This window comes from Cnephaeus nilssonii (genome assembly GCF_951640355.1).
Source record: "Cnephaeus nilssonii genome assembly, chromosome: 15".
NCBI lineage: Eukaryota > Metazoa > Chordata > Mammalia > Chiroptera > Vespertilionidae > Cnephaeus > Cnephaeus nilssonii.
Window position 1 is genome coordinate 62,621,822 of NC_137086.1, and position 16,963 is coordinate 62,638,784.

The 16,963-nt window shown below is 42.2% G+C and overlaps 1 protein-coding gene across 2 annotated transcripts in view; it reads left to right on the plus strand.

Moving 5' to 3' along the window:
• Positions 1-16,601, plus strand: part of UNC50 (unc-50 inner nuclear membrane RNA binding protein) — a 27,818-nt gene extending 11,217 nt beyond the window's left edge. For both annotated transcript variants that reach the window (XM_079792067.1, XM_079792066.1), the window contains exons 4-6: positions 7,831-7,970; positions 8,059-8,160; positions 10,377-16,601. In XM_079792067.1, the coding sequence (XP_079648193.1) occupies positions 7,831-7,970; positions 8,059-8,160; positions 10,377-10,513 (379 nt within the window). In that variant the 3' untranslated portion in view covers positions 10,514-16,601. The remainder of the gene's footprint in view (positions 1-7,830; positions 7,971-8,058; positions 8,161-10,376) is intronic.
• The last annotated feature ends 362 nt before the right edge of the window (positions 16,602-16,963 follow it).

The following is a 16,963-nucleotide window of genomic DNA, read 5'->3' on the forward strand; positions in this document are numbered from 1 at the left end:
ATTATTTTTAAAAGTAATAATGAATACACTAAAATTTAGAATAGGAAAAGAGTAAATGGAAAAGAAGAAAAAAATAATATAAAAAAGGAACAGAGAGGAACAAAATAATAAAAGGAAAGAAACAAGAGATATGAAAGAAAAAAGAAGAGAAAGAAAAAAAATACCCTTGGATCTGCTATGTGTGGAGCATGCTGGATTTTGTTCTGATATTGTTGAATCTGGCCACTTGGTGTATTGATCCTGGGCCACCCACGGAATTTCTCTGGTACAGACAAATGTGAGTCACGGTCTCTGCCTGGTCCTTGGCAACCTGACTGAAGCCTGGTAGGCAGAGCCCCACAAGTCCCTCAGTGGGAACGCTGTAGCGCAGAGGCTGGGTCTGCCTGGGGTCTCACACTTGAATACCCCTGTTCTGAGTTATCTCTTCCCCCTCATGGAATTGTACTCTGCAGGGGTACCATGGTCTTGGCCAGGATGGTTTGAGCAGACTTGTGCTGGGTATAGTGCCTGTAGATAGTAGGAGAGTGGGCAGCCACTTCCTCTCCTTCAATGCCTCAGTTCTGCCTGGCTTGCTGGCATGGCACCCCCTGGCTGCCATCTCAAGCAGGGTGGGATAAAAACAAAATCAACGACAACAAATAAATTGATTAAAAGAGAGTCGGCCCTTTTTGGCACTCCAAACTTTTAGTGCTGCCCAGGCTCCAATCAAATATCTGAGTCTCCTGCACTACCAGAGCCAGCTGCAGGGCACACATTTCCAGCCCATAGTCAGGTCACTGCAAGGCGGATCAGAAGCAGCCGTTCTGCAGGTGGGGGTAAGAGCCACCTCCCCTGCGCTTTAGGTGGGCAGGGCTGACCCTCCTTCCTGGGTCCTACTGTCTTGTCCCCATCCTGCTCCCTGCCAAGAGGTCCTCCAGGAAATAAAGGGTCCCTCAGACTCAATCCTGGGTGTGTCCTCCAGTCCCCTCTACTGGCCCTGAGTTCTGCTGCGTGGCCCTGATTAGTGCAAACTTCCCAGGTGGGAGGATTGGTTCCTTCCACCACAGGCACTCCTGGCTCACCCACAGATCACAGCTTTTTCAGTCTCCATCCATCCCTTGGTTCTAGTAGTACCCTGACCTGGGAAGTTACAGTCTCCTCCCTGGCTAACAGTGCATTTTCCACCCCTGACTTCTGGTGGTAGGGTTGCAGGGCCTGGCAGGGCGGGCGGTGGTGGTTACGGCATTAGTCTGAGCTTAGGCAGAGGCTCCAAGGCCACTATTTTCTTGTTGATTTTTTTGTCTGGATGATCTGTCGAAGTCAGTAAGGTGTGAAAGTCCCCTACTATTATTGTAATACTCCCTTTATGTCTGTCAGTCTTGTCTTTTTATAATTAGGAACTCCTAAGTTGAATGCATATATGTTTACAAGAGTTAAATCCTTTTATTGAGTTGACCTATTTATAATTATTAGATGCCTTTCTCACCTCTTGTTACAGCTTTTGTTTTAAATTCTATTTTGTCTGATAAAAGTATTGCTACCCCAACTTTTTAAATTTGTTTTCATTTGCATAAAATATTTTTTTTTATCTTTTTTACTTTTAGTATGTGTGGTGTGTGTTTTTTAATCTAGAGTGGGTCTTTTGTAGATAAGCATATGTACAGTGTTTTGTTTTGTTTTTTAAACCATTCAGCTACTGTATGTCTTTTTATTGGAGCATTTTTGAAAGTAATTTGGTAGGTATATCATTTTATCAGTTGTTTTCTGATTGTTTTGTAGTTTTTCTCTGGTCCTTTCATACTCTTTTGCGTTCTTGTATGTTGATGATTTTCTATAGTGTTGTGTTTGGAATCCTTTCTCTTTATTTTGCGTACATCTCTTAGATATTTGGTTTGTGGTTAACCATGTGCTTCTATATATACCAAGTTATAGTTATAGTAGTCTATTTCAATTTGATTATCACTTAATTTTGAACACATTCTATAATCACTACAATTTTTACTATCCCCGTGTTTGTTTTGTCATTACCTTTTTCTTCTTTTGCATGTGTGTTTGTGTGCATCCCTTAATTTATTGTTGTAATTCCTACTTTGTCTTTTAACCTTTGTACTAGCTTGCTTGATCCACAGTTTCAACTGTTGACCGTTTTCAGTGAAATTATTTTTCTTTCCTATATATTTTTTTCATACTTTCGGTCTTTATCTTTTTTTTTTATTTCAGAGAGAGATAGAAACATCAATGATGATGTGAGAGAATCATTGATGTGCTGCCTCCTGCACGCCCCACACTGGGGATCGAGCCCACAACCCAGACATGTGCCCTGACCAGGAATTGAACCTGGGACCCTTTAGTCCACAGGCCAGTGCTCTATCCACTGAGACAAACCAGCCAGGGCTGGTCTTTTATCTTAAAGAAGTCCCTTTAATATCTCTTGTAATACTGGTATTGTGGTGGTGAACTTGTTTAGCCTATCTTATCTGGGATATTCTATTCTCCTTCAATTCTAAATGATATCCTGCTGGTTAGAGTAATCTTCTTGTAGGTTTTGGTCTTTCATCACATTGATTGTTTTGTGTCAATCTTTTTTTGCCTGCTGAATTCTTGGTAAGATATCAGCTGATAGTTTTATGGTGGGGGCGGGGCTCCCTTATACATAACTGACTGCTTTTCTCTTGCTATGTTTAAGATTTTCTCTCTTTTTAGCCTTTAGCATTTTAATTATGATATGTCTTGATGTGGGCCTCTTTGGGTTTATCTTGTTTGAAACTCTGCACTTCCTGGATTTGTATGTATATTTCCTTTTCCAGATTAGTGGAGATTTCCATTATTTCTTCCAACAGGTTTCCAATCCATTTTTTCCTGTATTCTCCTTCTGCAACTCTTATGGTGTGAATATTGGTGGCCTTAATGTTGTCCCAGAGGTCCCTTAAACTGTCCTCATTTTTAAAAATTATTTTTTCCCTTTTTGCTATACTGATTGGGTGTTTTTTACTACATTGTCTTCCATATCACTGCTTTAACCTGATGTTGATTCCCTCCAGTGTATTCTTCTGTAGTTACTGTATTCTTCAATTCTGATTGGTTCTTGTTTCAGTTTTCCATCTTCCTTTTTATGTTTCTGTATCTATGCTGAAGTTTTCCCTGAGTTCATCTGTTTTTCTCTCAAGTTCATTGCAAATTGTTATAACCAGTGTTTTGAACTCTGCATCTGGTAGGTTGCTTATCATCATTTCATTTAGTTCTTCTGGAGTTTTGCCCTGCTCTTTTATTTGGGACATGTTTTTTTGTCTCCTTATTTGACTGACCTCTGTGTGTGCTGCTGTGTATGAGGTAGATAAGCTATATGTCTCCTGGTCTTGACAGAGTGGCCTTATGTAGAAAGGGTCCTCTCAGGCATAGTTCTGCAGTCTTTCTGGCCACCTGAGCTGGTTGCTCCAGGGATTTCCCTGTGGGGTTGGGTGTGCCCTCCTGTTGTAGTTGCTGCTATACCACCACCATTTATTGGTGTTGACCATCTCTGGCTGACTATGAGGGCTGGATGTGACTACAGCAGACAAGTTGTTAACCCCACAGATGGGATTGTTGCTTTAGCAGAACTGTGGTGCCAGCCGAGGCTGCTCTTTGGGTGTACCACTTGTGGAACTGGTTAGGTGGCACTCTGGTGTGGTCCGAAGCCATCTACCAGGTTTGTTGGGGCTGGAACTTCTTGGGAGGGATTCTGGTGCAGGCCAAGTTGAGGCACCACTTGTGCTAGGCTTGATGACTCTTGTGAGGAGCTGTAAGGTGGTCTGCGGTTGTGGTTGGTTTATTGGTTGTGCTGGGCTTGAAGATGCGTGGGAGAAGCTACACTGCAAACTGAGGCTGCCTGCCGCTTGTGCCTGCCTTGTGGCCTCTTAATTGGAACTACGTTACAGGCCAAGTCTGGCCTCCACTTATCCCAGGCTTGGGGCCACCTGATGGGAGTTAGAATGTAAGTTGAGGCCGATTTCTCCTGGTACTGGGCTTGGGGCCATTTGGGAAGAGCTACAATGCACACCAAGGTCCCAGCTGCTGCTTGTTTGGGGTTTACGGAGCTTTGGGGAAGTTTGCAGGCAAGCCTAGGACAGCCATCACTTGTGTGAGGTTTGAAGATTTTGGGGGAAGTCTGCAGTGCAATCCAAGGCAGGCTGCTTATGTAGAAGAGCCGCCTGAAGAGGCGGAGGCCTGGCGAGCAAGTTGGGTGGGGTCTTAGGGAATGATCAGGACGAGGGAACAATGTTAGTCAGTTTTATGGAAAGATTTGGTGCCCACCAGCAGAACTGGTTGGGTGAGAGATCAACCGAGGACTAGTGGTGCTTGCCAGTGCTTCCATCCCTCGTGTGAGTTGTCCTGACCCCTGCCGCTCCAGCCCTCACTCTGAAGTTAAATGCAGTTCCTCCCGGTATGTTTCTGGAACTGTTCTGAGTTGCAGCCCCTTCACTAGCTTAAAGAGTAAATAAGTTTGTGAGTGAATCTGTGCATGGTCCCTTTAAGAGTAATGCCTAGTGTCTAGCAGCCCTTTGTCTTTGAACACATCCCAGCTGGTTTTCACAACCAGATATTATAGGGACTCCTCTTCCTGGCACTGGATGCCCTAGTCTTGGGAGTCCAGTGTGGGGCTGTGGCTCCTCGCTCCTCAGGTTGGACCTCCACAGCCGACTTATCCCTCCCATTTCATAATTGCCACACTGTGGGTGTGGGACCTGCCCGGTCCAAGTATATGCCCTTCCTACGGTCTTCATGTAGCTGCCTCTTTAAATCGTTAATTATGACAGTCTGTTCAGCTACACTTGAAGTGGTTTTCAATGGTTGTTCTATAATTTAGTTGTAATTTTGGTGTGATCTTGGGAGGAGACAAGTTCAGAGTTGACCTCCTCTGCCAACTTGACTGTAGGTTGTTTTCTTTTTTTCTGTTTGCTAGTTCATTGGGTGATTTCCACTTCATTGTCTTTCAGCTCACAGACTCATTATTTTTTTTGCATCAACTAATCTGCTCTTGATTCTCTCTAGTGTAATTTTCATTTTAGTTACTGTTCAATTCCGATTTGTTTTATTTTATACTAGTAGCCCATTTGCAGGAAGAATCCTGCAAGCGGCCGCTGCAGCCGTGTGCACTGCCGCTGCTGCCGCCTTTGCAGCCACTGTGCCTGCACCCACGCACCGCTGCTGCCCGCCCCGCCCCCACTCCGCCCCGCTCCGCCCCTCCGGAGTTTTCCCTCTGGCAGCCTCCTTGCTTTCCGCTTTTCCTCCCTCTTCCTTCTAAGTTGTCTTCAGTCTTCACTCCTCCCTCCCTCAGCATATGCAAATTAACCGCCATCTTTGTTGGGTAATTTGCATACTCGCACTGATTGGATGGTGGGCGTGGCTTTGGCTGGTGGGCGTGGCTTGGGCGTAACGAAGGTGTGGTCAATTTGCATATTACTATTTTATTAGGTAGGATTTTCTATTTCTTTGCTGATGTTTTCTCTGAGTTCATCTATTATTCCGAGTTTGGTGGGTATCCTTAATCAGTGTTTTTTTAAGTCTTTATCTAGTGGACAGCTTTTTCCCATTTCATTTACTTCTTATTCTGGTCTTTTGTTTAGAACATGTTTTTTGTCTTATTTTGGTTCTTTCTCTTTGTTTCTATGAGTTAGACAAAACAGCAACCTCTCCCAGTCTTGAAGGCATGGGTTGGTGTCTTTCGTAGGGCAGCTGGCGCTGGAGCATGCATGTGCTATAGGCCAAGCATGTCGAACTCAAAGGCTAACACAGGACAAATAAACAAGGTTGAAATTTATGTGGGCCACAAAAAAAAAACAAAAAAACAAAAAACCTTCCATTTTCATAGAAACGTGGGTTTCTTTCAATAGAGACATAATAGAACATTTTAATAAAAATTAATGTTTTCTTGAACATTAACTTACCACTGAATAACTGCACAAATTAATAAGCGTAATGCAAATAAACCTACTTTCCTTGTCCTCCAAAAGCAAAATATTTCCTGTTGCGCACACCAAACAAGTCAGTACAAGACTAATGACGTGGCAATCAGCTGCTAGTATTAGTGGAGAGAAATGGTACGCCTGCGCGAAAGGCATGTAAGGGAAATGAGTGCAACACAATTATAGTAATCAGTCATTAGCAAACGTAGTTTATTAATAATTATGTTTAACAGGATGTTGTAAAAATTAAGTTATGAAATTTTTATTAAAATGTTTCTTACATACCATTATATTGGCTGGGCCAGAAAAGTATAGGTTGTGGGCCACATGCGGCGAGTTTGACATGCTTGATGTAGGGAGATCCAGGGTGAAGCTGCACCAGGGTGCCTTGGCCAGTTGGTTGGAGTTACCTCTGGAATGCCCCACAGCTCAAGGGGAGTCTCAGAGGCAAGCCACACACACTCCTCAGACATACTAGGCACCCTGCTCAGGGGCTCTGGGGAGTCCCAGGGCAGTTCACACTGGGGCTGGGAGCTTTAGTTGCAGAGGCCCAGGGGTCCACACCAGGACTGCCTTGGCTGGCCAGTTGGAGCTGGAGCTGGCATGGTCTGTGCAAGTTCCAGGGACTAGCCATACCAGAGTGGGAACTACAGCTAGAGCGTGTGTGAGCCACGGGAAGTCACAGGGGCAAACAGTGCTGGGGTCACCTTGTCAGGCCAGCTGGAAGCATGGTATCTGAGGCAGGCCACTGGGAGACCCGTGGACAAGCCTAGGAGATGTGGGTCTGACAGTCTTGGCCAGCCTTGCTAGAGTGCCTGGATCATGGTCCTACCATGTATTTCTTAGTCCGTACTAATAGTCATCTTCCACATAACAGGTCCAAATCCAATCTCTTGCACTCTCCTTCCTGCCCCACCTCAGTCAATATCAGCTTGACCTTGCACATGTTTAAGGCAAAAATCAGTCATCCTGACATTTTCCCCCTCATACTCCACATCCAGCACCTGCAATCCTATTGGTGCCGCCATAACTATAGTATGTCCCATTTGGCCCCACTTGCACTGCTGCCACTGTTTACCTCTCTCACAGTAGCCTCTCAACTGGTGTCTCCACTTCCATTCTTGTCCCTGTAGTCCGTTTTCAGAGTTGTGGCTAGAGGAACCTGGTCAAAACAGTGTCTCTCTCTCCTGGGAAATAGTGATCTCTCATTTCACCCAGAGTAAAATACTGGGGTCTTAAAACGGCCAGGGACTCTGTAAGATCTGGCTCCCATTTCTTTTCTGGTTTCATTTCCTGCAACACTGCTTACTTGTTCCTGGCACAGTGGTCTCCTCACCCACTCCTCAGACATACCAAGCACCCTGCCACCTCCTCTGTACTCTACCATCTCCTCCACCCGTGTTGGCCTCCCCCCTGCCTGAAATGCTCTGCTCCAGGTAATTCCCATCACTGCCTTGGGTCATCACCCATATGTTTTGTGACCATATCTAACATTGCATATCAACTCTGTATTCTCTGTCATTCCCTTCCTTCCTCTTTCCTTCTTCCCTCCCTCACCGAGGACATGTTTTCATTGATTTTTAAAGAGAGGAAGGGAGAGAAACATTGATCAGTTGCCTCCTGTATGCACCCCAACTGGGGATCAAACCTGGAACTTTCTGTTGTATGGGACAATGCTCCAACCAGTTGAGTACACAGCAGGTTTACTGTTTCATTCCATAGTACCATCTAACATACACTTACATTCTATTGTCAGTCTACTCCCACTAGATTGAGGGCAGAGTTTTTGAATTATGTTTACTGCTGTATTTCTAGTGTATGAAATAATGCTTGGTACATAGAAGCTAGTCAGTAAACACTTACAGAATTTTTATTGTATTATGAAAGAAATTTTAATTTTGCTCTTCAGGTTTATCTCTAACAAGTATTTAGTGAAACGGCAGAGCAGAGACTATGATGTGGAGTGGGGCTATGCCTTTGATGTGCATTTGAATGCTTTTTATCCTCTCCTTGTCATTCTACATTTCATCCAACTATTTTTCATCAACCGTAAGTAGCAGTTACTTCTCAAAATAGTTTTTAAAAGTCTTCATAGTATGCAATGAAAAGAGAGTCATTGTCTGTATCTCTTTGGCAGATGTCATCCTAACAGACACATTTATTGGATATTTGGTTGGAAATACCTTCTGGTTGATTGCTATTGGCTATTACATCTATATAACCTTCCTGGGATACAGTGGTAAGTAACTAATTTTTTTGGTCGACTGAAAACATAACAGAGGGGGAATTTGTAAGAGTAATACAATTAGCTTACTTTTATGGAGCCTTTGTAGGCACTGTCTCAAGAATGTTATATGAATTATGTCACTTAATCTTCAAAATTATATAATACTAGAGGCCCGATGCACAATATTTGTGCAAGGAACTTGGCCCTCGCAGCTGCGGTAGCTTACCTTGACCCTCCCAGCCCCAGTTCATCCTGAAGGTCGTCCAGAAGGACGTCCAGTCTAATTAGCATATTATGCTTTTATTATTATAGATAGGTTTACTTAGCCCCATTTTTCAAATGAGGAAACAAAGCACAGAGAGATTAAGTTAACATGTCCATGGTCACACATCTCAAAAGTGGCATAGTTGGTATGTAATTTTATCATTTCAAGGAACCATGTTAAACCATATTGGTTATCTCCATGTTACCTACAGGAACCCACGACCAGTTTCCTTTTTCTCCAGGCTTTCAGGTTTGAGTTACCAATGGTAGGTTAGAGAGGAAAAGGTTGGTCAAATGAATGGGCATATATGAACTTGAGTGCCTCGTTTTCCAGTTTTATAATCACTACTAGAGGCCCAATGCACGAAATTCTTGCAAGAGTAGGCCTTCACAGCCGCAGCAGCTGCCTCAATCCCTCCCTCACAGCCAAGGTGGCTCCTCAATCCCGCGGCTGCAGCCCCAACTTCGTCCGGAAGGTCGTCCAGCTGTTCAGTCTAATTAGCATATTATGCTTTTATTATTATAGATTATTATAGATATGGTCTGTAGATGATTCCAGAAAATCAGACCCAACTTCTGACCTGAGGATATGTTTGCAAATATTGTTAAATCCTGCTATCAGTTCATTTTTCTTAATATGAGAAAATATTTGTTGGTCTTCCTTTAAGACATGATCTCCATTAAAGAGCCAAATACCTCAAATTGTAATACCTTGTTTGAGGTAAGGGGAATCCTTTCTCCAGTTCAGGGGAGAGGCCTGTGATATGTCTTATTGTTATTAGCATGCTGCAACATTGTGGCTTCTCTAACTGGATTTAAAAATCCTATCTAATAAAAGGGTAATATGCAAATTAACCATCACAAAAGATGGTGGCGCCCATAGCGGCCAGGGGGCTGGATGCTGGCGGTGTCACCCTGGCCATGAGCCCCAGCGTCCCGCGCACGCTGGCCCGCGGAGGGAGGGTGGGTGGACGGGCCTCTGGCCAGAGGCCAGCCGGGGCACAGGATGCTGGCATCGTTGCAAGCCTGGCTGAGGGCTCCCCGCCCCTCCCCCCCATGCACGAATTTTGTGCACTGGGCCTCTAGTATGTGTATGTGTATATATATGTGTATGTATGTATGTGTGTGTGTGTGTGTGTGTGTGTGTGTATGTATATATATATATATATATATTTCAGAGAGGAGAGGGAGAATCAGTGATTGGCTGCCTCATGAACACGCACTAGAGATGGAACCCACAACTGGGCATGTGCCCTGAACAGGAATAGAATTGTGACCTCCTGGTTCATAGGCTGCCGCTCAACCCTGAGCCATGCCAGCTAGGCTCTCGGGATTTTTAGCACTCTTCTGGTAACTCCCTATAGTTTAGAACAGCTTCTTTGAGCACAGGTCAGTTACAGTTTGGGGCTTCCTGTATGAGGTATTTAGGTAAGGATGCATGGGGTAGGAAGAGCAAGAAACAAACATGGATGTTGGGCACAGATTTGATGTTTGAGTTTCAGCTCTTTCCTAAGGCTTGGTATGCTAGTGGAGACCTCACCTTCTCAGTGGAAGAGTAACACTGTCTTACCTTGGAAAATAAAATAGCTGGAGGTTGTGTTTTTCCTATTATATCATCTATCTCTGGTACTTTAAGATGGACTCTTAGAAGTTTAAACTCACCACCCATTTCATTAATATTGTTACGTTTATCCTGCGTTCTCAATCTGTCTTAGTCCTGGACTTGCTTCTCGCTCAGCCTTTGTGCTAAAGTAACTCCCCTGGTGGGTTTCTTCCCAGCGTGAGGAAGGAGGCAGCACAGAACACAGCACGATCTAGGGTGGTCCTGGCTACATAGCTTCCTGTTACTGACTGAAAGTGTTCCTCTTTGGCCGTGTTGTAGTGAAGAGCCGTCTTTCCGGATGTTCATTTATTAGTCACATTTCCTTATTTTAAAAATGAATTTGGATTTGCTTCTTTTCCAGCATTGCCATTTTTGAAAAATACAGTAATTCTTCTCTATCCATTTGCACCTCTCGTTCTGCTCTACGGGCTGTCACTAGCACTAGGATGGAACTTCACCCACACACTGTGTTCCTTCTACAAGTACAGAGTGAAGTGAAAAGAAGCGAGACTGTACATCTTAACTGTGTCAACAGTATTGGTGAAGTGATTTCTTATGAAACTTGTAAATAAACTCTTATTGTAGATATCTTGGTGTAAAGTTTGTGAATTTGAGGAAATATATGTTAACACTATTGTCATACATTCCTTAAAACTAATTAAATGTACATTTCTATTATATTTTTAAACTAAAGCATGTGTGTGTTTTTTATTCTAATATTTGCACACAAAATTATATACGAAGTATTAAAGGCATGAGGAAATTAGGTAAAACTTTTCAATATGAATCCTTCTTGAAAGAGCTTCTTTTTGAAGAACATAATAATATGCTCCCCTTTCCCCTCCGTTACTGACAAGGTACTTAACTCAGCCTCCATTTACTACTGGGCTGTATTTTAAACATTTATGTAGGGTAGGGTGTATGATCTTAGTCTAACCTTCAGGCCCTAAATATCTTTAAGAGCATTTTCTCTGCTAAAAAACACACTTCTTAGAGTGAAGAGGCCCATGGTGGCTGCTCTTCATTTGGGAGCTGTATAGAGCACATAATGTATGAGTGAGTATCTGCATCACACAGAACCACTGTCTTAACACCACCGTTTTCTTTCAAGATTTTCTAAAACCCACATAGAAGATCCACTGCTATTTTCTAATTGAAAATAGTTCAAATATATTATATCAGTGTTAAAACCAATAAAATTTGCTTCGTGAAGTCTTACCTATTTTTTTATTAGAGGGAATCATGGATTTTTAAACGTCTTTATTTCAAATACACATGAACGGTGTGGCACAAACAGGGATGAAAGGCACAGTCAACAGGACCAGTTATTAAGTTATAGCAGCAAATTTGAAAATAATCTTCCTTTGAAAATTTAACAGGTACCTAAAATATTACTACAGGTATTACCCATTCAACCAATGATGACATTGTAAGGAATATGTACAATACATTAAGGAGAAAAAAGTTAGTACAACTTGGGAATCCAATTTCTCAGGCAGCTTCTCCAAGGGGTACTTCCAGAAACATCCCGGATGCGAACACCAACTTTCCCATCAGTGTTCTCAATGAGAAAATACTTTAGTTTCTCATCCCATAATGAAGCACGATTATTATGTTTAATCAGCTGACTTCTAAATCTCCTAAAAAACACTACTGTCTATACTTAAATGAAGAGTATCAAATCTGCTGGCAGTGCATCTTACAGTACTGGCGATATCACCATTTTTAAGGCTCAGAGAATGTATTCAAAAGATGTTTTCATCCCATTTCAGCAAACACTGAGCATTGCAAATAAATTGTGAAATGCTAATCACACAAGTACCGAACCTCTGATTCCAGGGCAGTTTGCTAGCTACTAAACCAAGAAGGGCTAGCAGCAAGGGACACATGCAATAGCTTCCCTAACATCTGAGAGGACTCCCCACAACAAACAGACCTAATTTTACCCCAGACTCTACATTTTTACTCCAACAGTAACAACACTGGGAATAATAGCACAAAGTACAGTCCATTCAACACAGTTTATTTTTCTGAATGGTGTCTTATAAATTCTGAACTCATGCACTGGGGAGTGCCAGGTGGTTCTTATCCGTCCCTTTGAAAGTGACCTAGTTAGTGCCCACACTGGGGAGGGGACTGGTTCCAGTGAGAAGGGTTTATATATATTGATTGATGATACAGACATAGTAACAAATCCTCTTTTTTGAAAAATATACAGTGGTAAATAGTCTTGTGAGTACTGTATATCCACATGCATTAAAGAAACAAAGCATACTAGTTATGGCATATATCTGTTAAGATTAATTAAAATTTACAACAAACTAACTTCTACACTATAATACTGCTACATAGTTTGGGAAAGTTTTCTATAAAAGAAAGATGTGATATGTAAGTTCCCTCAAAACACTAAGATATGTGTATGACCCCAATTTCTGACTTCTGACAGTGTTAGCCTCTTTTTTTTTCCCCTTTTATTTTACTTACATCAAGGGTAAGTATAGCATTATACTAAAAATAAGCACAAAAATTAATGGACAAACCAAAATAAAAAACTTCACTAGCAATTAATAGCTTGGAAGTAGAGATATTTTGGAACATATTTGCCAAGTACAAAAATTTGGTTGGCACTATAGGATTTGATCTGTGCTTAGACAATAAGTTCTGGTTTAAAAAAAAGTATTTCAATACAAAGTAGATTGATCATATGCTCTACATAAAGGCAGAAGGATTTTTCCTCCTAATTTAGTATCTTATTTGAAATACTACTGTTCATCATTCTTAAATAATACACTGACAGGCTCAGAGCAGACTAAATCGGCATAAGGTAATACTTTTTCTAGGAGAAAGATTCCTTGTACGCTGTTGGATTCCTTCTACTCCTAGCAGTTCCTTTAGAAGCACTACTAAGATGCTGTAAGTTTTTGTCAACAAATTTCCAATGAAGACAGAGCTCTGGCACAGAAATCCCAGATGAGGCCCAGGAGTAGGATTTCCTCATCATGCATTTGCCAAGAAACACCACCGTACTAGAGGGAATCTGTATGAAGATTTTCCCTCTTCACCTTTTAACTACTGTATTCATCGTTCATTGCTACATAACATCATCACAAATTTAGGAACTCATTTCGTATCTCAGAGAAGTCCAGGCAGGCTGGCTGAGTGCTCTGCTCAGGGTCTCAGGCTGGAGACAAGGTGTGGGCTGCGGGGGAGAACCCCCCTGCCCACCGGGTCAGGGTGCTGGCTGTGCTCAGTTCCTGGGGCTGTGCAGGTCCCTCTCCCTCGGCTGTCGGCGGAGGCCTCGGCTTAAGGCCATCTGCATTTCTCCTTATGTGGCTTCCATCTTAAACCAGCAAATGATGCCTCCTCCTGTTTTGAATCTCTGACTTCTATTAGCCTGAGAAAACTGCTTAAAGAGCTCACATGATAAATAAGATGATTAATAATGACACCTGATTATTGAATGGTGCAACCATTGCTTTGAAAAGCCATACCTTTGTTCAAAGACATCTCTAATGGTTGAGTTAATGTACATGTACTTGTCTGTAATAGACGTGTCTGTGTGCTAAATAACCCATTGCATTCTCTTTTGCCAGAGCTTTTCCATCTCACGGCTTCTCGCCATTGCTATTTTTGTCTACAGAGTATGGTACAGGGCATGCTGTAAAGAACACTGAGAAGTAGGACAAAGAACACAGAAATCTTGGCTCTCAGAATGCTAGAAATAGGTCCTCGACCCCTTACCCAAAATAATCATTTGCACTATGATATATTCTGCATGTCTACTTTTAACCTAATTAACAAAACTCATTATTCTGGTTTCTACAATGTTCCTATTAGTGAGCTGAACACAGTGCTGAGCACAGCGGTTTCTGCAGGGCAGGAAATGTTGGGTGCCTGTGCCGCCCCACCCAGGGGCCACCTGCCGCAGGTGGCTATTGAGCACGTCACTGTAGCGAGGGAAGGGAGGAGCCGAACGGCTTATTGATGTAAAGAACCACCACGTGTCTAGTGGCCACTATTTAGGACAGCACAGCTCTAGAGTGTGACTAGTTATGTGAAATACACACCAGAGGCCAGATCCATGCCTTACTTATTTATGTAAGTACTCTCCATTTTGGTGCTTTCCCCCACTCACTGAACGTGGTTCAGTGTCCTCTCAAGGTCAATAATTTACTTTCAGTTCCAGGACTTTTCACCTCTGATTTGTCCCAACCCCTCACTCATTAACACAACTCTTAGGACTATCACTTCCTGCTTGAGGAAAGCATGGCTGCTCTGCCTAGTGTAGAGCTCGGGGAAAGGAGAGAGCAACTAAAAATGAGACCAGGCCCAGCCGGCATGGCTTAGTGGTTGAGTGTTGACCTATGAACCAGAAGGTCACGGTTCAATTCTGGTCAGGGCACATGACTGCGTTGTGGGCTCGATCCCCAGTGTGGGGCATGCAGAAAGCGGCTGATCAATGATTCTCTCTCATCATTGATGTTTCTCTCTCCCTCCCTATCTCTCTCCCTTCTATCTGAAATCAATAAAAACATATTCGAAATAAAAATGAGACTAGGAGCACCTGCTGCAGCAGAGCACAGGTAACAAGTACGAGTTTCAGGTTTGCCCTCAGGAGCTTGAATTTGGTCAGAGAAACACATGCACACACATATACGTTCCCCATAAACAATCAAAAACTCCAGAGCTGAGTGTGTGTGTAAATGTGTGGCAAGGACAGTAGGTGAAGGGAGTTGAGAAAGAAGGGGCTGAAACAGCTGGTCCCTCATCCAGACACTGCCTGCCCACCTGCCGTGTGCCAGGCACTGCTGGGCACTGGCAACGCCTCGGGGAGGGGTGCACCAGAGAGGCCTTGAAAGAGGGACAGGATTTGTCTGGAGGTATTCTAAGGAGCAGGAGGGATGAGCTAATCCTGGAGGAAAGTGAGCAGGAAAAGGCTCCGTCTGAAGGCTGAGACGCCCCCGAATGGCAGGGGCGACCTTCAGAGGCTTTTCCCTGCTATCAGAGTTGCTTCTCAGGAAGTGGGGAACGAGGGGACTTCTAAACTCCCCTCTAGGTGTTCACCTCCTGATAATCTGTTCAGCAGTAATTATGTTAAGCTAGTGCCAAATTTTATAATGAAACATTATTTTCAAATGAAATCTGCCTGTAGAAAATCAATAGTAAAATTTTTTAAATGAAAAAATGTAAAAGTCACGAAAAAATTTTAACTATAGTTTGACATAAAAATCATTGGCAACATGTGACTTTTAATAAAGAAAAGCAAACATTATCCAAATGCGGAGCAATGGAAACTACTCTACCAGTGCTTCCCAACCTCTGTCACCTCAGAACTGCGCAGCTCACTGGGGGCAGGCGCCTCCTGCAGGCTCTGGGCAGCGCCCGCCGCCCGCGCCCGCCAATGACTCCTCTGAAAGCTCGGATCCATCCCCACCAGCTCTCACCTGTTGGGAACTGATGTTGATAATTCAGAAAATTTTAAAAGTAAAATACCCTTGTAAAGATCACTGATTGCTAAGGCTGGTAAAAGTTTTGTTATAGTATGTTTCAGAATTTGGAACTGCATGTTTAAGAATAATATGCTTTAGATATGAATTTACTTGTAAGTTCTAATACAAAAGGAAAAATCATTTTGGAAAAACATACAACTGCTACAATACCTTTCATCAAAAACCAATATCACAATTTTGGTTTTCTTTAATATTAAACCAGTTATGACATACAATAGCATTATCTAGAAAACATTTTGTCAAAACTCATGAGTGCAGGTATATAAGGATCAACAAGAAAAGAGATAATGCATCTAACTCACAGAATAAAGACAAAATCAAAAGAGTGTCATCTTACACATCAGAGGAAATGTAATGAGTTAAATCCATGGTAATTTGGGTTGAAGGCATCATCCCTGCACATTAAAACTTATCAGACTGATTTTTTTGTGGCTATACACCATACACAATATAGTAAAATAAGCCTCAAAAAGGACATTGGTTTAAAAATCTTGGCTTTAAGGAATGACAAATGCCTTTGAAAATATTGCTCAAGATCAGCAATTACAGTAGTCCCCTCCTTACCCATAGGGGACATGTTCCAAGACCCCAGTGGATGTCTGAAACCACGGCTAGTACCAAACCCTACATATATATACACTATGTTTTTTCCTGTACATACGTACCTATGATAAAATTTATAAATTAGGCACAGGAGGAGGTTAAAAATAACAATTATAACAATATACTGTAATGAAAGTTATGTGAATGTGGTCCATCTCAGTATCTTATTATACTTACTCACCCTCCTTCTTGTGATGCAAGATGACACAATGCCTGCGTGATGGCATGGAGTGAGGTGCAGAAACTGGACATGGATAATTCCCGTCCCAGGTGGGAGATTTCATCACCCACTCAGAACGGCGCACAATTTAACACTTAGGAATTATTTATTTCTGGAACTTTTCAATTAATATTTCTGGACCACATTTGACTATGGGTAACTGAAACCGTGGAAAGCCAAGCTGCAGGTAAGGTGGGGCGGGGGGGGGGGGGGGGGGGGAGTGCTACTGTCAAAAAGTACTTCTGTTAGGAAATCAATCTAGAATCACTCTGAAATGGCAGTGCATTTGAAAAATGGCATTAACTTATGTTTGCATTTCCAAAGGAAAATACAGAAAAAACTTAAAAAAGCAAGGTAATTGGTTTTCAAAAAAAAGTATTGATTCAAAAATTTACTGCACAAAAATATGTACTTAAGTGTTTCTAATAAATTAACTCCATAACATTTTATGTATATTTATATATTTATATATAATCCCTGATAATCTATAAAAGAGGGTCTATAATAGTAAAATAAATGAATTTCAAAAGTACCCCCTTCATAAAATGTATTTAACATTTTTTCTCAAATTTAAGGAATGTAACAATATGTACAACTCTTATGTATTAGTATAAT